This window comes from Hydra viridissima, unplaced genomic scaffold (genome assembly GCF_058129835.1).
Source record: "Hydra viridissima isolate aposymbiotic clone 2 unplaced genomic scaffold, HvirCarnegie_v1 scaffold_10, whole genome shotgun sequence".
NCBI classification, from domain to species: Eukaryota; Metazoa; Cnidaria; class Hydrozoa; order Anthoathecata; family Hydridae; genus Hydra; species Hydra viridissima.
In genome coordinates, this window is record NW_028324309.1 from 1,179,137 (window position 1) to 1,201,814 (window position 22,678).

At 30.7% G+C, this 22,678-nt stretch overlaps 2 protein-coding genes across 2 annotated transcripts in view; one reads left to right on the forward strand and one right to left on the reverse strand.

The window, feature by feature from the left end:
• The window catches only part of LOC149882531 (uncharacterized), a 107,167-nt gene that overhangs the window by 83,813 nt on the left and 676 nt on the right, over positions 1-22,678 (reverse strand). The window lies entirely within an intron of this gene.
• Positions 5,689-21,851, forward strand: LOC145193020 (sodium-dependent neutral amino acid transporter B(0)AT3-like). The gene is made up of 10 exons (XM_090100208.1): positions 5,689-5,838; positions 12,663-12,842; positions 14,232-14,499; positions 16,144-16,405; positions 16,649-16,759; positions 16,917-17,156; positions 17,797-17,995; positions 18,127-18,286; positions 18,464-18,635; positions 21,433-21,851. Exons 1-10 carry the CDS (start codon positions 5,805-5,807, stop codon positions 21,727-21,729), a joined length of 1,923 nt encoding a protein of 640 aa, XP_089956334.1. The 5' UTR covers positions 5,689-5,804; the 3' UTR covers positions 21,730-21,851.

The following is a 22,678-nucleotide window of genomic DNA, read 5'->3' on the forward strand; positions in this document are numbered from 1 at the left end:
ATAAAAACTTTAAAAACTTCATAAAAATATATCAATTCAAAAAACTGTAAAAATGAAAAATATGTTTTTTATAAAGTTCAAACGATATCGTAGTAAGATAAGCAATCTTCTAAAGTTTAAGAAATATTACACAGTTTTTTTTAGCCACAATATCAATAATATAAAAACCATATGGAAAGGTATAAAAAAAGTTGATAATTGTAAAGCCAAATAAAAGTTACACCCCAAAAAGTCAACAAACCATGAACAACAAATGGAAACTAATTCTAAACTAATCTCCATTTTTTTAAATAATTTTTTCCACTTTGAAAAAACTAGAAAGCTATCCTACGGAATTCCAAATTTTAGATTCAACTTTCAAAAGTAACTGACCAATCCTAATAGCGGCTCTTCTTGTATACAACCAATGCCGAAAAAGAGAACCCTTGACATTGTAAACTCCACTTCCATACAAGGAAAGAGTGTTGGACTGAACAGGCTTTCAACAAATCTTCTTAAACTGGTGTCAGGAATTCTACGTAAACCATTAATTATCATTTTAAAATTATTTCAGTCCACAAAAAAGCATCTCCAGTTGTCTGCACCAACTTTTGTGCGATTACTCTTCTTTCTAATAAAAGAAAAATCTTTGAAAAAGTTATGCATAGTAAATTATTCGACTTCCCAATGCTCTTGTTCTCGTAAAATACATTCTACGGCTCTTATCAAATTACAGAAAGTATAAGAGTTGCTGTTGATGATAACAACTTTGCTTGTGAGGTTTTCATTGATTAACAAAAAACTTTTAACACAATAGACCATGATATTTTTCTACCATAGCTTAACTGTTAAGGTATACGCTGCACACTTTTGTAGTTGTTTAAACCATACCTTTCAATTCTTCAAAAATTTGTACTTTTAAATGGCATCTTCTCAAACATTAAAAGCGTTTGCGTCGGTCATGCCCTATCAGAGGGGGAGCCACATGGGCCATATGGCCTGGGCCTCCGATTTTGTTGGGGCCTCACATTTTCAAAACACATTTGAAGACTCCACGGGAAGAAACGGCAGGGTCACATTTTTTCATTTTGAGATAAATCATTATTAAACTTTTAAACCTTTATAAGTTTCGAAGTTTTAGGAAAATTTAGAAAAACTTTAAATATGCATCAAATCGTTTATTTGATTTGAATTCAAATACAAAATATGCTATCATGGTTAGTAAAGCTAGAAAGTGTAAAAAGTAGAAACTTTCAAAATGTGACCCTGCCGTTTCTTCCCGTGGAGTCTTCATTTGTTAAACACGAAAATAAATATCAAAGTAATTATTTTAATCTAACTATTCTAAACAAGTTAACTTTAGGTTAACTTAAAATAATAAATTAATTTCATTTTCATAATTACACTTTTCCAAACCTAAATTCGACATGATAAAGATTACGTCATGTAATGATGCAATTAACCCTCCGTCGGGCGCGCTAGATCAAATTGATACAATTCAATTACTTTTAACTCGTACGAGTTTTTAAGTTATGACTTTAGTGTTCTGCTTTTTAGTAGCTTCGTTTTTTCTTATATTTTTTAGTTGCACTTTATCAAACAAGATTAAACCAATTTGTTTTGAACTGTTTCTTATCATTTTGTATAAAATTGATATATTGCGCTTTTGTACATTGCGTCTTGTACGTTACATTTTGTAACTTTGAGAATAGCAATACTTTTTTGTTCTGGCAAATATTTTTTAATATTTAAACATAATTCGTTTTATAAATTTGTATAAGTTCGATTGATGTATAAATTTATTATATTTTCAAATTTCAATATTATTTCCAGACATCATTAAAATGAAGAGAAAATTTGGTAGTTGTGCAAGTAAAAGGCGGCGGAGAAAAGAATTGACCGAAGAAGCATGCACCAACTCAAAGAAAATATATTTTTAATAATTGAACAAGCAAACCAAACTCAAAGTGTGAGTGACAATGGTAACATTGAAAATATAGTTGTTCCAATTGCAGAAGACCCAATTTTGGACCAACAACCAGCAGGAAATTTAAATATTATAAACTAGGAACGGGTTGAAACCGAAATCTCATTACAGGAAAATGCAGGTGAAAATAAAATTCGAGATATGGAAACAGAGATAACTGATCCGATTCATCAAGGTAATCCGTTCGATTTTATTGACATTGGGATTATCAACAAGAACAATTCTTGTCAAATGAACTCTTTTTTTAAGATTACTTGCTTTGAAATTCCAAATAAAATATCGTTAAAGACTCTAATCATCATGCATTTCCTTATCGTTTCTTAAACAAAACTCTTGCAAATGGAGAAACATGCAAAAGAGATTGGTTGTGCTGGAGTGTTGAAAAACAATCATTGTATTGTGCACCATGTTTTTGATTACAAACCAAATAATAAAAACCAATTAATAATTATTCATGCATGAATCATTTCACAATAAAGTAACAGTGTAACATTCCACTCATACGTCGTACCTTCTTAATTCCGAGGCCTCCCCAAAAATGCGTTTTTAGTAGACGAGCGCGTCTCTTGGCTAGCTGGCTTGATAAAACGTACAAAAACCGCCACATCTGTGTGTGACGGTCTGTCTAATCTATTACATTTAGTGTTAAAGTTAGACATTTATCTGGTCCTGATCTATCTGAAGACTTAAATGGCTTTGCATTATCTTGCGTCGCTTTTGCGCAAATTTTTCTTTTGGGGCCTCCGATTTTTAACTGGCCGGGCACTCTCCAAACCTCTGAAAGGCCCTGGCGTCGGTATCCCTAATTTTTGGATTTGCCCTTATTTCATGGCTTCGAGCAAATAAAATCTCATAGAATATTAAGAACACAAAAATAGTAATGTTAAAGATGCAATACTAACTTTTTTAAGAAAATTAACAAACAAACAAAAAACAAGAACCTTCTAAAATACTTCAACTGTAGAGCAGCCAAAAGCTGTCTCTGTTTAGTAATATTACTTATCTTGGTGTTGTAATAGATGAGAAACAAGATATACGCGATTCACATTAATTTTAGCCTGGCTTTCCGATTGACCAACAAATGGTTGTAATCAACTCATATACCCATAATCCCCCCATTCAAAATACACATAAATGACCTCATCCTTAAATTGGGTTTTTCCAACAGCATGTTAACAAAAGTTCGACATGACGTTAACTTTTTAAACGCTACTATCTATGTATCACTCAATTGTCGTTTCACATATACATGTCAAGTTTGAGGATAAAGTTCGACATGACGTTAACTTTTTAAACGTTACTATCTATGTATCACTTAATTGTCGTTTCACATATACATGTCAAGTTTGAGGACAATTGGAAAATGTCAGTCTTTCTTAAATCGTTTCTCTTTAAAATAAAGCAGTACGATTCTTTTTTAGAATAAAGTCTATAAAATACTAGTATATCCTTTCTTGGAACACTCTTCCGAACACCCTAAAAACAGATTTTATTCTTAGGTCCAAGGATCTGTTTTTAAAGTCACTTCTTCATTTCTAGTTAAAAATTTACGCTTAACTTCATACTTTGACTTTTTTTCTTTGTAAGTGTGTCTTATCATTTTTAATATTTGTATATGTGCATGTATATATGTGCTTGTATACATGTGAATAAACTATATTAATTATTTGACTAATATCTTATCTCTTTTAAAAGTCTGTTTTATGGGTGTTACTTATAAATTTTTTGTGAAATTCTACTTTTGTATGTATGTATGTATGTATGTATGTATGTATGTATGTATGTATGTATGTATGTATGTATGTATGTATGTATGTATGTATGTATGTATGTATGTATGTATGTATGTATGTATGTATGTATGTATGTATGTATGTATGTATGTATGTATGTATGTATGTATGTATGTATGTATGTATGTATGTATGTATGTATGTATGTATGTATGTATGTATGTATGTATGTATGTATGTATGTATGTATGTATGTATGTATGTATGTATGTATGTATGTATGTATGTATGTATGTATGTATGTATGTATGTATGTATGTATGTATGTATGTATGTATGTATGTATGTATGTATGTATGTATGTATGTATGTATGTATGTATGTATGTATGTATGTATGTATGTATGTATGTATGTATGTATGTATGTATGTATGTATGTATGTATGTATGTATGTATGTATGTATGTATGTATGTATGTATGTATGTATGTATGTATGTATGTATGTATGTATGTATGTATGTATGTATGTATGTATGTATGTATGTATGTATGTATGTATGTATGTATGTATGCATGTATGTATGTATTTATGTATGTATAGACACACACACACACACACACATACACACACACGCACACATACGCACACTCACGCACACACACACGCACACGCACACGCACGCACACACGCACAAACAGATGCACATGTAAATAAGACAAATTGTAAATAGCGATAAGTCTAATTAAATAAAAAATAAGAAATTGATAGGTTTATAAGAAAGTAAAAAAAAACAGTATGATGCCTTTTTAATTCACCCTTAGAACTGCATGATGCCTTTTTAAATCAAGCGCAGAAGTGTTTGATACTTTTCAGTGTGAAACAAGCTTTATTTTATCTTATTATTCTTTTGCAACTAAGTTATCGATTTTAATGATTTTACTTTTTTGCAAAGTTTTTTTTTTTTTTAAGTGATTAGTTTCTAATGTTTTTCTTTTGGTCATTTTTTTAAAATCTTATTTGATCTTATTTAAGTCATTACGCTTCATTAGTGAATTACTATTTGCAGCAACCTGTGTTTTTCCTAACATCCTTGTTAACCTGAAATAGATAAATATTGAGTAAAATATTGAATATTCAATAAAAAAAAGTTTGGGTTATGGCCAAGTTATACAAATTATCGCACGGTTGTCGTCTAAAATTTACTTCGAAGTTACCATAATCTGGAAAAAAACTTACTGCTTCTGGACGATCGTGATTCTCTTCTGCTTCAATTCAAATTTTGATCTTGCTATTTTTAAATTTTGATCCTAAATATTTGCAATTTATTAAAAAAAAAAGTTTCTTTTTTTCAATTTTGATTCACGCTTTTAAATTGTAAGCTATTTTTAATTAATACTTTATATATAATACTATATATAAGTAATAATAATATAAGAATTTTTTAACCCATTTTGTTAATATTTCCCTTTCGTGGCAGTTAAAAAAACATTTTTTTCTTTTACAAATGAATATTAACTCAGCTCTTAATCAGACAAATATTTGTATTTAAATATTTATGCAATTATTTTTTTGCATATTTAAAAATGTAAACACAAGTTAAAAATTGAAATTTAATTACGAAAACTGCAAAAAGTTTCCGCAATGCACAAATATAAATAAAGATTAACATAGTAACATCAAACATAACAGGGGGTAAGCAGAGGGTAAATAGAGGCTGAACAGGGGGTAAATGTAAGATTTAACATTATATTACCTCATGGTTTAGGCAAAGTGCTTAAAAAGACGAAAAGTTCAACCTTGGTCTGTTTGTTCCTTCTTAATAATAAACACGCCTCTAAATATGAAGCAGTTTTTCAAAAAACAGGCTAAAAAAGCAAACGATTAAAAGTATTTTTATGAATCAAGAAAGCGTAAACACAGCTCCACAAAAACGAAAAAAGAAACTCGATCGTTTGGCAAACATCAGCTGTGACCCAATCGGGTGTTTACATTATACATTTAAAAAGATCTATTGTTTTGAAATTTCACAATACAATCAGTGTTAAAAACTGTTTAAGATTTGCTGGAACGATTCCCGCTTTTTTTAGAATTTTTTACAGCAATGGGAAAGAATGGATCGTACAAACTTAGTTCAGGTAGATTTGTTTCACCTAAAAATAATTCCGTATTTTTTATTATAATTCTAAACATCTCTCTTCAATATTTACATTTACAAACATATTTTCTTAAACTACAGTTTTTCAAAGATTTAGCAGCACCGTGATCTTAATAGTTAATGAATTGCGATAGAATTTCTTTAAGACTTAGTTTGTTCATTGACCGAAAATGGAAACAGATGGGATAAAGATCAGACCGCAGATTTATAAAAATTTTAATAAAATTTTCCGAGACGAGTGAACGCCGTTCTCTTTTCCATACGTCGTACGCGAGGTTCGTGTGCAAATAAACACTTTTGTGCCTCTTGTGTTAAGAATTAGAAATCGAAACACGAGATTAGTACTCATTGACATCAGTCTGGTCTAACGGAAACACTCATGAGCTATGTTTATAATGGATTGACTTCGATGATAAAATCTTTGTTTTGCATTTTACAGCCGTGTTCTTATTCAAAGATAATTTACTGTTTCTGATATATATAAAATAAGACAAAATGATAAGATATATAACCGAAGCTTAATCAAAAACCTAAAATTTTCAACAAAATTTTATTCAAACTTTTTCTCTTTCAGATAAGTTATATGTATATGCAGTAAGGAAAAGGGGAGGGGGGTTTTTCAACTTTTTAAAGTAAAAGCTTCGGTGATATAATCTTTTACTGTGTTGACCCAAATGTTTACATAATAACTCAATCTTTTTTCTTCATTTATGTTTTGGTTTTCAAATTTAGACTGAAAGTTTACGTTTATGTAAAAACGAGATTTACACATTTCGCATTAATTTTAGTCCTGCTGATCTGATTGACCTACAAATAGTTGCAATCAATTTATATACAACCAAGTTCCCAAAAATTTAATCCGTCACAAAAGATTATTGCTAAAAAATTTACCATTTAGCATTGTAAAATTTGCAAGGTCTTTACTAATGTAAAGATGAGAACTTTTAATTTATAAAACTTTAATTCTACTTTCATTTTAACAAAAGAATTAGTTCTTTGTAAGCAATGATTGCTTTGATAAATTCATTTTGTATCTCATATCCATAACCAACTCTAGATTCCCATACCACATCTTTTACAATTCATTCTAAAAGATTTCTCCATGGACAAGAAAGTCGGGAACATCGATTGGGAGGTCCAAGAGTTTAGTAAACTGTTCTTTGCTTATCTTGCATATAAGCAAAGGTTTTGTTTTTCTCCTTGCACTGACATGAAGTCTCAGCTTTTACACCAAAAGAATTATAGTTTTTCTCTTCACAAGAAATGATATTACGCTTGCATTTATTAAATAATTTGTCTAAAGTTAACAACCTTAAGTGAACAAACCATTAACATTATCCATAGCTTTTTTTCTACTCTTTTTCTAATTTTTTTTTAACACCGGCTTAATTTATCACTATCGGAATTTCAGGATTCGCCTTCCGCCTTTTCAGCTTAACAACCAACTTTCGCATTTTTAAATTTTGCGTTTGAATTATTATTTTCTTTTTCTCAGATGCAAATCATACTTAGGCTCATGCTCTAAAAACTCACTTTAAGTGCCAATCAACTCGGCAACCAACCATTTGATTTCATACTATTACGACAAGTTCTTTTAGCCAAAGTTAACCTTTTCTTCAACAGAGTTTTTTTAATCGCAATGCGTCGTATACGTAATTTTAGTCGTAGTTTTAGCCGAATTTAGGGTTTATTAGAAAATGGAGCCGACCTTTAAATAAAAACAAGGTTCAGTTACTATGTGCAGTTTTCATACCTCTCGTAATTTAAATCTCATAAATTGCTCAGAGTTCAGGAAATAAAATTTTTATTGCTCATTCGTCAAGGGTCAATTTACGGGTATTTGGGGTATATCAATGGATTGCAACCATTTGTAATTCAGTTGAACCAGCCTGACTAAAGTTAATGTGAAGTTAGTTGAGGGGTTGGCGTGAGACTTGGGGCTGGTTTTAGTTTTTGTTTTAAGAGCTTTTAAAACATTTGTTAAAACAGCTGAGTAAAATTTTTTAAAATGTTCATTTTATCCCCTTTTTATCTTATAAAACTAAGAAACAAGTTAAAAAATAAAGTTTTGAAACAAATTTTGAATTAAAAGTACGGTCCAAAAGAAGACTTTATAAATTTATAAAGAAATTATAAACGATAAAAAAAAAAATCATGCCTCAACTTTAAAAAGTTATCATCTCATCTATCAATTATCTAGCTACAAACAGTGTGACATTAATAAAACTAAAATTTGCCCCTTTCCCCTTTATAGTCGCGGGGCATGTAGGAACACACCAAAAAAAAGGCGTTGTGCCATTAAGGATCAAGTTTAAATTGAAGCCTTTATTGTAAAGATGGCAACCAAATTTAGCCAAAAGAATTTCAATAAACCTTTTTTAAACTTATTGAAGTATTATGTATAATCAAAAAATATCTTATTAAAAATAAACACAGTTGAGGACATTGGTTCATTTAATTTATATGGCAAAGTATCCCTTTCCAAAGTTTATAGTATGCGTTTATATTATTTGTAGTTATTTGGACATAATTGTAGTTTCAAGATCTTCATACTAACTTACTCCAACAGCTTTTTGTTTACAAAACAGCCGACAACTCCTTGAAAACGGCCGACAACTCCTTGAAAACGTTAATTATTGAAAACAACAACATATGACAGGCTAGAGTGAATTATTTGTGACTCAAACTTGTTCTAGTTTTTTTTTATAACAAAAATATTTTTTTTCGTAAAGTCAAAATTTAATCAGCATGTTATAAAACATAGAAATCAAAGCGATTACTATGTGGATACACAAACTACTCTAAGAAAAATGTGTTGTTACGCAAACCATCAAAAGAAGTTTAATTGTATATAATCATTTGCAATATTTCCTATTATAATATCTATAACGATATCTATAACGATATGGTTTCAATATTATGTTATGTTATTGTTCAATGTTAATTAAAGTAACAGGAACAGAAAAATCTCATGTTCCAAAACACCAACAATAAGAGTCCTAAGTTATTGCAACAAAACTGAGTTCACTGACGTAATGATATATTTCCGAGAAAAAATAAATTTACAATTTGAAGTAAAATTATATCTCCGAAAGTATTTATTTGAATATAATAAATTAGAAAGAAAAAAGAAGTTTGGTTTTGAAATTCACTATTAATTTGAGGAGAAGCGTTTGGTCAAATCAACATGATAACTTCAAATCATCTTTTACCTGCTTCTTCCTCAGGTTCTTAAAAAATCGCATTATTAAAGCTGCAATACATAATTGAAATGTAAAGCTATTGAGCTTTTTGATGTCAATCATATTTATATCAATGGATATATCATTTGTAATTACATTAGTTAAATTTTTGTGTAGCATAATCATAGAATGACTTGCTTAATCAAACTTCGGTTTGTTATCCTTAGGATTGTTACGTAGAAACGAAAGTCATTTAAACCAAAGTTTACAATTGTGCAAATTTGCCATGGTTGTACCTCTTGATGCTATATATGCTGAATTACTTTCTGAGCCAGCACATTTATAGTGGGAAATTTCAAAAATACTTCAAATTTTTTGTATTCTTTTTTTGTATAAAGGTAAATTTTTTTAGTCTGACTTTTTCGTTCATTTTTGTAAACAGTCTAAATCGTCCAGAAGAATATTGACCAATTTTATAAACTTCTTAGCTTCAGTAAAACCTAATTATTACCTAGAAATGGTTTTACAAAAACTGTATGGCAGTTTATATACTTAATTTACATAACTAATCATCACATATGTCTATCAAATTCTTAACCTAAAAAACTCTAGACAACTGATAATAATAGTGAGATTAAACCAAGTGAACACCTGCTCGAAAAAAGTCTTTTACACTCTAAATTACTGATCTAAATATCTGACATTAACAGGAATGTGTTAGTAAAACTATGATCCAAACTTCTTTTTAAAACGTTTAGCTGCATAAATTTATATCAAAAAATTTCAACATTCTTTTGTTTCAACATTCTTTTGTTTCTCAAAGAAACAGTATATATACTATGTTGTTATGTTGTTATGCTGTTGTGTTGTTATGTTGTTATGCTGTTATGTTGTTTAATGATTTATCTTTCATGGTTTATCAAAATTTAAAAACAGTAAATTCATTTTTTCTGATGTTTCCATTTTTTATATGTTAGCCATTGTTAAAATATGTTGGTAACAATTGTGCTTACCAATTTCCTTTCCCATTTTTCATGTTTTATACACATGAGACCATTGTTTGATATGTTTCAAGCACCAACAACGATGTACTTTGTTTATTATGGAAATACCTTAATGATAATTTCTTTACAGTCCCCAAAATTATGAACCTATTACAAACATAATTACATAAGGTTTTAGAAGGTTTTGTTAAACCACCACGTGACAGAATTTCAAGATTTTCACATGAAATCTATCACGTGACAGAATTTCAAGATATTCTGTTGAAACTTGATTGAAATGTAATGTGCAGTTAGCACAGATTTTTTTTGTGATGTAACCAGCAACTTTGTAAGAATCATGACACAGCTCATTCTCCTGAATATTGTTATACAATTTCATTAAAAGATCATTTTTGTCAACGTTTACATCAGATTGATTTCCTGACTATTGATATTGGCTTTAGTTAAGGATTTTATACATAATATCTTTTCAGAGCTTTGAACTTTGTATAAATCTTCTACCAGGCTTGCATTATTTCAGTGTTCTAACTAATGTAGATGTTTGAACAAAGTTTAATTACTACATTTGCTAAATTGAATATTTTTTTCAAGTTAACATGTGACAATTCATCTTTCCCATTGACATTGTACAAAAAAAACTCCAAAAAATTTCACCAGCTTCAACGTGAAAGCTATCTTCAAACCTGATGAAATACAAACCTCTTTGAATTAATTGTTCCCAATACTTTTTGATAACTGAACACTGTGATCAATTATCAAGAAATATTTTTTATTAGGAACCATTTTTTTGAGATTGAGATAACTCTGATCAATTCTCTTGAACGCTTTCGGCTGATTTCGTTTAATCTCGGAATACGTCACGAGCTTCTCGCATTTTTTAAAAATATGATTAACCAATTCTGCGATTCGTCCTTTTGTAACTTTTTCAAGATTACCGTTAGACTTTTGTAACTCTTTTGTAACTTTTTCAAGATTACCGTTAGACTTTTCCTCGTGTTTCTACCACTCCTTTGACATGAGACGATCGTCAAAAGAATTTAGTTAAAGATCGGACGTGAGAAGGCTTCAACTCTGCAGACTTTGAGAACCCAATTGCCTGGATTTTTCTTTTTAAATATTTGACAATTTTCTTTAACAGTGAATTGCATTCAGTGGACTTGTAGCTCGAGTTTCTTTTCGCCGTTACAGGTGTTAACAAAATCTTTATCATTTGGTGACTTGGTGACATGTGGCTCGTTTCATTGTCACAAAAAAATTTGATTTTTGAGGTTGAATAAGCGAGTCTTCCAATGCTGTCTGTTGTAAACAATCAGTAGAAGTTCAAATGTTGATCAACATTCGTTGGCTTTTAAAGCTTTCTTCGTCAACTTTTCTTTGAGCTGGACCGTGGAAAATGCTGACATATCGAGAACCATTTGAGACGTGAAGATTTCTTTTTGTTTCACGAGTCCTTTTCATCTTTTTAGATTGTTTAGCTTGTTTATCTTGTTTAGCTTGTTTATCTTGTTTATCTTGTTTAGCTTGTTTAATTTGTTTAGTTTTTTAGCTCTTGGTTGATGTCCTTATACTTCAGCGTTTGATTTTAAACAATCTATACACTCTCGAGTGTGTTGCAGCCATGCAATGCTTTTTTTTTGTTCTGGATTTGCTTTCTGTAGTTGTTTTGCCACTTAACTTTTTGAGATCGATACTCTGAAAAAAAAATTGGTGATAAATCATGAAGAACTTATTTGTTATACGATATTATTTCATCATACTTGACACTAAAAACAACTTTGTTTGTATTTATTGCGTAGAAGACCAACTTGAAAAAGATTATTACCAAATTTAACTAAACTCCTGTGACAAAAATCTGTTGCAAAAACGTATTTTAATACAACGCCAAGCGGTGAGAAATGTGGCTTTATGTTTGAAGTATCAATTTCAAACCTTAATGATTTGTTAAATGACTTTAAACATTGTTAAAACCAAATTCCTGTGATCGGTGATATTGTGATACCCTGTGATATTGCTTAAACAGTGATTTGTAATCATAAACATTCATGAATGAGCCAAACCTGTTTGAGGTTGAGCTAGAGGTTGAGCTCTTCTCTTTCCTGTAATGAATTCAAAAATACAAAACGTTTAGATTTAAAAAAAAAACCATACTTCTCGCCTGGAATAATTCATATTTTTATTGGATTTATTTTAGCATCTACAAAAATTGTAAAAAAAAAAAAAAAACTACCTTTCACATAAATAAATCAAAGAGATTTGCTTACATATTTGTTTAATAACTTATTTACATTTTTAATAAATCATTTATTTGTATCTTGAAACAAAAATTAATTTTCTAATAAATGTATGTAAATAATTTTTTTATTTCCTTCCGTTTTTTTTCTTTTTTCGTTTGAACATTTTTGAAAAATATAATTCAATATAAACGCGTGCCTTTTTAAATAGAGTTCAATGCGTTTTCGAACCCTCAGTTCGAAGTATTTTCTTATTTTTCGGTTTTTTTGTCAATAAAAACTTAAAAAGTGAACCAAAAACAAAATTTGGCTTTTTTTAAATATATTTAATTTAAACTGAACTTAGATTTAAATAGGTGTAAAAAGTAATTCTACATTTGATTTCAGCTGAAAATGGAGCTTTTCAAGGTTCAAATGCTGTTGTTAGCGCATCAGAAGAAAGTGGCGGTGGAGAAAAAAGAGATGCGTGGGGAAATAAAGCAGAGTTTATATTAGCGTCTATTGGTTTAGCAGTGGGATTGGGTAGCGTTTGGAGGTTTCCATATTTATGTCAAAAGAATGGTGGAGGTAAGAAGCATCATTGTATATTTTTATGGGATTTTTAAAAACCTAATTTGGGTTAACCTTAAATATAAGTTTATTTCACACACACACACACACCCTCACCCCCAAAATGTTGTTGAAAACAAAGCTTGTTAATGGAATCTTCCAACACGGGTGCTAATGAAATCCTAAACCACGGGTGTTAACGGAAGTCAGCAGTTACTATAGATTCAAAGGAGATATTTATTCTGCGATGAAGCTGAATAAATATCTCCTTTGAATCTCCTTTGAAGTTGGTCCGCTTGCGTTCGTCAATAGCGCTGAATTGTTTGGTGCACTTAAAAACGAAAGATCATCAACAGTTTCTTCTGCAGATGATGACATAATTAAATTGATACTTTTATATTTTAAATCTGTTTCAAATGAAAGTAGATCGTTGTCCACATTTTTAACCTTTGTTATTTTTGATTTTCGAACATCACAGAGATTTTTTGCCTCCTTTACAGCATCAGCTGGAGTGATTTACGGCACCAACTGGATATTTTACGGCACAAACTGGATAATTTACAGCACCAATTGGAGTAATTAAGTAAAACCAATACATTTCCAAATAAAGTTCTGTTTGCTAAACTCGAACCCTAAACCAAAAAAGATAAATAATGATCTGTGCAAATGTTGAGGATAAGAACTATTCTACTAAATTGGTTGGGTCACTCATGAACAGTTTTCATAAGACTTTTTGTTACTACTTGTTTAACCTTAAATTGCAAATTAGCTTGCTTAGCAAACTTTTTGCTTCGATGGGTACAGCTTTTAGGTTGTACCCGATGAACAGCGAATAAATGTTTTTTTTGGTCTTGACTTTATTTAAGCAGGAAAGTAAAGTTCCGTCGGTTAATTTCATGCGTCATTTTATAAACTTTTCTAATTAGTCAGCCCCGTTACTATATTGACTTAGGAAGGGCTGTTTCTATTTCAAAATAAGAGAAAATAAAATGTTACTATTTGTGAAAATGTTTCCATTGTGGTAAATGAGTTTCCAAATCGGCGATGTGTACACTAGTATAGAGACGTGATTCGCCATATTGGTGACTTTCAGAACTTTCAGCATGGCGACTTCAAGTCGTCATTTCTAATTCATTCTTCAACAAATGAACTTAATAATAATAAAAAATGGATAGCCTGTAAAAGTAGATAACTTTTATAATATTGTAAAGCTATAAGAGAAGTTATGACAGAATTATGACATAATTGTATTAATTTATGTCCCGATTTGACTTCAATTCTCTTAAAAGCCTAAACATAAAAATTAAGTTAGGAAGTTTTTTTGTATAAAAAATTTCTAAGTTACCCCCTGATTCTAGCATACTATTTTTATTTTAAACATGTAACTTTTGTTAATTTTACTTTTAGGAGCATTTTTGATACCATACTTTATTATGATGATAATTGAAGGAATACCACTATTTTATATTGAATTCGCCATTGGTCAGAGATTTCGTCGATGCGCTGTTGGGTGTTGGGGCAAGATACACCCAGCGTTGTCAGGAATAGGCGTTTCATGTATAATAATTTCACTGCTACTCTGTGTATACTACGTCATTGTCATTAGTTGGTGTTTTTATTATATGTTTATTTCGTTCACATCAACGTTACCATGGCGATTAGAAGACTGTCCCAGGTAGGAAAAGATTTTACTTTTGCTGACGATTTTTATTTTATTATTGTTTTTATTACAAATTTTATTTTATTACAATTTTTATTACAATTTTAATTTTATTATTGTTTTTATTACAATTTTTATTTTATTATTGTTTTTTTGAATCGGTCTTAAAATGAAAGGCGAAGAATCGAATTTTGTGAGTTCAAAAAAATTACAAAAAAATTACAAAACAGAGATTTATTAAAAGTGTATAAACTAAATTATTTTAAAAATATATATATTTTTTTTACGTACACAAAATAAAGTTAAAAAGATTTCTTGATTAAAAATCATTTTATTTGATCCAGGATTTCGGAATAAAAACATTGAGATTAAATTTGATCAATTTTCACGGCAAACGAAAAACAATTTTCACGGCAAACGAAAACCTAGACATGTTAATGTTATCAAACTGATAAAAATTTAAGACAGTTATTACACATTTTTTGAAAAAACTTAAAAAACCTTAAAGTTTTTATGACGTGTTCAAAAATAACACGACTTTTTAACTATCGTTTTTTTTTTTTGTTTTTTTTATCGATTTTACTACTTTCTCTTTAAGTTTTAATTAAAACTTGTTTCAGACTTGTTTTTTGAGTTTATGTTAGTTAACCATGATTAGTTCTTTTAACTCCAAAACAACATATTGGTTCAGTTCAATTCAATTATGGTAATTGAGCTTACCAGAGTATTAAATATGTTTTATTCAACCTATGCATCGACTATCTTACGCTGTGTGGCAGGATCCCCATCGTGTTTAAACTGCCACGATCCGTTTTGAGCAATTCCGGTCAATTAAAATATCTTCTTATAGAATCACGCAGTTTTCTAGCGTAGTTATTGGTTGATTCTTCCTGTAAAGTTTATGCACAAACCAATCAGATTAAGATTAAGCAACTGCTTTAAATTTCAAGTAGCAGGTTTGATGAAAATGCTTTTAGATTTAAACCTCTCAAGAACTTCATTACTATGTCCTTTCCATTGCTAAAAAATACTTGTTTCCAGTTCTCTTCTTGCGCAATCTTACACTGTCTTAACATTCTGAGCTTACTCTAGGAATCAATATCGGTTTTCTAACAGCTTCGTGTGCACCGCTGTTTTTTGCTTCGGCAAAATATTTCTTAAGATGTTTAAAGAGTAATATTTTCATAGTTTTCGTTTCGATTGACGAAAAAGGACACTGTTTAGTTGTATTTTTAAGTCTTCTTAATCAAAGATGATGCTTGCTGCCACTTGACTTGTCACAAGCTTTTAGTGTATATCTGACGCAATCCTCAGAAGCGAATCGTTTTCTAGCTATTATTCTATTTTACGAATGCTTTTTATTTTGTTAGGTATAGAAGTGTGAGATTTTGAGATAAAAAACCCCATATTTAAAATTCTCTTTCGAAATGAACGTGATATGTAAAATTTATTTTTCATGTATTGGTTAGTAAAACTCACAACGAAGTCCCCGTGATACCACCGACTCGGTGCATGTTTATTTTTTAATCATTGTAAAATGAGAAATTTTTAAAATTTTTTAATCTCACCTGGTGTGTAAATAATACTAAAAAACTATGGAAATAAAATTACGATGCTGTTTTAAATAAACCAATGACATATTAGTAATACTTTTTTGAGATCCGACGAATACAAAAACCTAACAAAACTTTGTGAGTCGAATCAAAATATATCCGGTTGGGCGTGCACTTTGAAAAGCAACTTCTCTCAGTGTTGTGTACATGATCCTCAACTTTATTACTTCTACGAAAAGTTTCTAAAAATTTCCACTGGCATTGATGATCTTGGGGATGGAGTTCAATGGAAAATTTTTGGTTGCCTTGTACTATCATGGGTTATAGTATTCGCTTGCATTGTAAAAGGCGTAAAATCAAGCGGAAAGGTGTTTAGTTGTTTAGTTTTCCTTATTTTTCCTTTTTCCCAATTCTTTTGACTTTTAGTTTTTTTTTTTGAATTGTCATTTTAATACATTTTTTTATTTGTTATTTTTTTTCTATTTAAGTAGACGTTTACTTAATCATAAAAAGTGTCGATACGATTTTTTATTCTTTTAAATTCATTCGGGTTATGTTAATTTCACTATAATTCAAACCAGACTTTAATTTACGCTGATACAACTTTTTAGGCTGTATACTTCACTGCTACTTTCCCTTATATCATATTGGTAATTTTATTCTTCGTGGGTGTGACCCTAGAAGGAGCTGATATTGGACTCAAAACTTTGTTTAAGCCAAAAGTAAGTCAAAAAAAAATTTTTTTTTATCTTTTTTTTTTCAAATTTTTCATTGGAAAAACCGAACTTTTAGAAAACTTTGCTCGTCGGTAGTAAAAAAAAAAAAAAAAAAAAAGGTTAACTCTTCTTCCTGCTTCTTTAGTTCTTCGTCTTTCTTTAGTTTCATAAGCTATTGGATCCTGAAATATGGATGGATGCTGCCACCCAAATGTTTTTTAATTTGAGTTTAGGATTCGGTGCTCTTATATCATTTGCTAGTTACAATCCAATTCGTAATAACTGTGTAAAAGATGCGTATATTGTTGTTATTGTAAACTTTTTGACTGCAATTTTTGCTGCTATTGTTGTATTTTGTATATTGGGACATCGAGAGTTTAAACTTGGAAAACCAGCAGATAAGGTAGGTTAAACTATTTTTTTTCAAACATTCATTGAAAAACTTAAAAGCAAATCTTTTATATTTTTGCGTTACTAAGTTTTTAACGTTTTACATAAAACTGCAATCCTTTAATTTTAAATATCTAAAATATATTTAATTTTTATTCATAAACGTAATAATGATAAGGTCACACGTACAAACCTTGCACTAACAAAAAAACTGATACTTTATTCACAGTGTCGAAAGTTTTATTTAATATACCGAATGCTTGCTATATACAGTTAAATGCAATCACTTCAACATTCGTTCAGATTTTGTGAATGTGTAAATTTTAGATTAATTAAATAAATCCCCCCCCCCCCCCCCAAAAAAAAAATACGCGAGAAAAAAGGAAGTAGAGGATTTGTAGAACAAGTGAAAAAAAAAAAATCGTGTTAATTTGATCCTTTCAACGAAAAATGTGATTTTTACTGCTTCTTTTCCTATCCATCAAAACCACAAGCTTTGCACAAAACTTTCGCACTTCTGCAGATTCACAAAATTAAGTTCACAGGAACGGAAATAGTCCTTATTTTCATTTTATTACTACTTAAAAATTGTTTTTCTTATTATTCAAACATTGTTAGGAAAAATTTCTAGATATAAAGGTGTCTTTTTAAAGGTTGGTGGCGGACCGGGTTTGGCGTTTATAACGTTCTGCGATGCTTTCTTGCAACTGCCTGCAGCTCCAGTTTGGTCTGTTATTTTCTTTATTATGCTTATTTTGCTTGGCATTGATTCTGAATTTGGAACATTGGAAGGAGCGATTGCACCATTTTATGATATGAAGTGGGTTTCGATGCGAAAAGAAATATTTACTGGTAAAATTGCAACTTGTAATTTGTTAGTAAAAATCAAGAATTTGAATTTTCTTAGGCCTTCATACAAATTGTTGTGTTGATCATATTTTATGGTTTAAAAACTCACATGGGAATTAAAACATTATTTTAAGCGATTGTCTCGTTGGTATTAATGGCATGCGGATTTGGTCTCGTTTCATCAAGTGGTTATTATGCTTTCCAAATTTTTGATGACTTTTCCGTCTCGCTTGGCCTGCTGTTTATAGCATTCTGTCAAACGATATCTGTGTCCTGGGTGTACGGTAATGATAGGTTAGACAGTTTAATAAAAAGTTTTTACTTCTTGCAATTGTTTGCTGCAGCGTTTAATATTTCGTTTAACAAATTTTTGAAAAAGCAGCATTTTTTATTTAAAATGAGTCCCATTATTGATAAATTTAAATCAAGTTTAAACGATTTTTTTTGCAAATACTTGATTATTATAAAAAGGTTTGCAGACGATATTCAGTTTATGACTGGATCTCGCCCGAATATATTTTGGATGATCTGTTGGAAGTATGTATCGCCGTTGGCTATCATGGTAATCTTTATTACAAACTGCCACAAAATGGTGACAAATTCTCCTACATACAAGGCATATGTTGGTTGTGCACAGAAACCAGTAAGTTGTTCTTCTAAATCTTTTAAACATACACAAAATGTGTGTATGCGTGGTGCATAGACGTAGCCAGGGGAATGTGCGACCCCCCCCCCCCCAGCTAAATAAATTTTTTGTTGTTGATGTTTGTTTTGTTTGTTTTTTTTTGTTGTACTTTTAGCAAGGTCAACTCAAAAACTTTAATATTCATTTATTACCAGATTTTTTATTCATTTAGAGTATTTCAAAACATTTTTAGAAGCATTTAACATTGCAAAAATCTAAGAACGTTGATTCGAATTTTTCGATTCACCTCAATTCTTTTATAAGTTTTATCGAAATTCGAAAAACTAGCTGCTAAAATTTTGCTACCACTGCTTATTAATAGAAATAATGATAACGCGTGTACGAAGCTAAATCAGTATATTTATGTAGCAGAAGATTTTTTAAGTTTTTTTGGATAACACAAGTTGACAAAAAGTAACAGAAATTATTACAAGTTATACATGACACTGGTGATCTCATAACCGTGCAGTCAATTTCACTTTTATTGGGCAAGATATATCTTTATTGTTTATATCAAACTTTACTTTACAGTTTAAAAAGTTTTTTTTTGGATGGATCCTCCTTGCTAGAAAAGTCTTCAAAATAATCAAAAAAATCTTACGCAGTTCTTTTTTTTTTTTTTTATCTCGAAATAAATTCTTTAATCAAAATTGAAAAATATGTCTCCAAGAAAGCCGGTTCCTTCGAAAATCTTTTTGATATCAAACACTTGAATGTTCTCGTCACAATTAAATCGTCATATACCAGGGTGCAAGCTAAATTATGATGATTTGACGCAAAGCCTGAATCCGTCGTTGGTTAACACGGCTCGGGTCAAAACCCCTTTGTTGAGTACATCAACTTAAGTGAAGGAAATTTTAGTTACTCAGACGAAGTCACCGTCAGAGTTCATGACGGTAACAAAGTGTTACGAAGACTATTCATTGATGGTGCTGGAAACGTGTAGTATCTTTGTTTAGAAATTAAGAGTAGTCTGCAAAAGTATCACATAAACTGTTATCAGGAAGATCTCCGCCGAGCCGTCAATGTTGTATTGTGTTTTCCACTTAAAAGAAGCTGCCAGCACAGTTTGCCAAGATACACTAACAGACCTTTATTTCCATTACAAACTTTATAGCTTTGATTTATGTGAAAGGTACTGCCACCACAATTTGACAGGATGCACCGACGGCCTTTTATTTTCATTGCATACTTCACAGCATCAATCTATGTACATCTCAACCGCTTGGGTTTGGTTCGTTTTTATACAGTTCTCAACAAAATTTTTTTTGCTTATAAAATACGCTTTGTAGGCTATGTAGTAATTTAGATTATCAGTTTGTAAACTTAATTGACGGTCTTAACCATGGGTCTGATTCCAGCATATATTACAGCTAATACAGAAAGTTTGTAACCGGTCATTGAGATGTGTTCAGAATTTCTGGGAATTCACTGTGCATTGTGAGCTTGCATTTAGGAAACACAGATGGTCTATCCATGAGGTCTAGCGACTCAAATGAATACTGCAACTATAGCTTTCTCAAATGTAAAAGTTTTGCTTTTATATTTAGCACAGCCGCACCCTTCTCTCCCCCCCCCCCCCCATCCAGGTTCTTCAAGTCTTGTTACTTCACTTGTTACAATAGCTGAACTCGATGGTCCATTTAGGTTGGCAGAACAAACGGCTGCAGAAATGACTAATTAAAAATACGGAGGAAAAAAATTTTCAAGTGGTTTGCAGATTTCATTGTAATTATTGAACTGTTACTATTGATTGCGTCTGCACTGAATCAGTGCTTTTCTGTCAATATTTCAGTCAAGTCCGCTCAGTTGAGATATAGGAGTGAAAGCTTTAGCTGCAAAAAAATAGTATTAGTTCTACTTGTATACAATAGATTAGAGTATTAGCTACTTTAATTTAGTGAGAATAGATAATGTACCCTTAGGGAGAATTCTGGCTGCACCAATAATGCGGAGTATGTGGAATTAATGATGTTATATAATTAAGGGTGGCGCAAAAGTTTCTACGCAATAAAAAACTCAGATAGTATAATAATAGATAACTATAAAGAAGCTATCAATAATAAAAAGTTATTCCCTGTGTCTAAAAATTCGATTTTGATGAAAGATGGCGCAAAGTGCCATACACCAAAAACTGCAATGGCATAAACTAATGAGAACCTCACAAATATTTGGACAGATTGGCCAGGAAACTGACCGAAATCCTCTGGAAAATTGCTGGTCTTATTTAATGGATAAAATACATAAAGAACCTGCGGTTCGAACAAAGGACCAGTTAATTTCCAGGATTAAGAATGATGGGAGAACATACCTGCTCAAAATATCCAAAACTTGTGTGAAAGTTTTTGTAGTAGAACTTTGAACTGCGAATAATTTCTATCATACAGGTTACTAAGATACTTAAGACTATGTTTTATCATGATCATGAAAGCAGTTTATATTTCATTTCTTTTGAAAAAGTTTTTATTTCAAGAAACAAGTGTGTAGACACTTTTACGCCACCCTGTACATTATTCAGTAATATGTGAGATCATTCATGACATTTAAGTCTCAATATAAAAATATTATAAGTTTATATAATGTTTATTTTTATAATTATAGCTGTATATTATTTCTAATTATATTATGTTATTTACTACGATAGCAGTGTGTACGCCTACAATTATATTATGTAAAACATGTTAAGACTGGCTTTAACTTGAAAAATATTTGTAAAAAAAAGATCAACTAAAAATGCATAAAAACTTTACCTTAGATAAGTATTCTCCCTTATGGCGAAGGAATTGAAGGATCGATGAAAGATGTTGATTACCCGTGGTGGGGAAAAATTCTCATCTTTTTATTCATATTTTCCACCATAGCCCCGATTCTTATATCAATCACCGTTGCGTTTTTTAAGAATCCTAGGCAAATGTTGGAGGGGATTAAGAAAAAGCTTTTTAACAAATATGAATACCATCCTGATCCACGTAGCGTTGATACAAAGCGAGTAAAAACTCCGGAACAAATTCAGATGGAAATCCTTTCAGACATCGAATCAGAAAACAAATAAAGAGTAAACGAATAAAATACAAACTTTAAATAAATAGTTTTTAAAATTTTTTTCCCTGTATTACAAAGGAGAAGGTTGCTGCAGTTTTTTGAATTTGCGGTAAATTTTTTAATTTTATTGAATCTGCGTTTTACTTTGTTGTCACAAAAGTATTTTATTGTAATTCCCCACCACCACCACCACCACTCCCATACTTCCCCAGTTCACAGCGTCTTCATCTCCCTCCTAAAGTATATTAGCAGGAGTGGTAAAAGCTATAACTGGCAAAGCCAGCAAGTGTGTTTCAACACATTGACATGCTAAACAGTCCATACTTGTTCGAGTTTGCTCTTACCGAAATATGATTCATTAGGCTTATAAGACTTAATTCTCTCATCAACATAAACAGCAACTTCACCTCCTCTTCTTTCATCAGATCTATCGCTTATATATATCATATACATTCAATGAAACAATTGACGTTTGTTTAAAACAAGTTTCAGCATCCAACAATTTTAGGCTTCAAATCACCACATAAAAGTTTATGTTCGTCCATTTTATTTTCAAGCGAAGTAGCGTTAAAATATACACAATTTAAGCGTTTGCTAAATTCTTTCTATTTGTTTTGTGTTGACGCTTCTTTTCTAAGTTTGACAATTTGATTGCCGCGTATTCCATATCGAAAGGGTGAATCTGTTGCTAATTTACTATTTAATTCATTTCTTTGTCTTCTCAGCTCATAGTCTAACATTCATTTATCAAAGCCGTTATATACATACATCTTATCAAAGCCGCTCATGCTCCTCAAATTCTTTGATGCCAATAAAACCGGATTTCTCAAAGACGAATCTTCCAATTCGACCAAAAAATAGAACCCGTTTTATCAGCTTTTGTTGGTATTTATCTCCTAATATATGTAGGCTTGATATCACTTTTTCCAACTGCTCTCAATAAGCTTTCAACTTTCTCC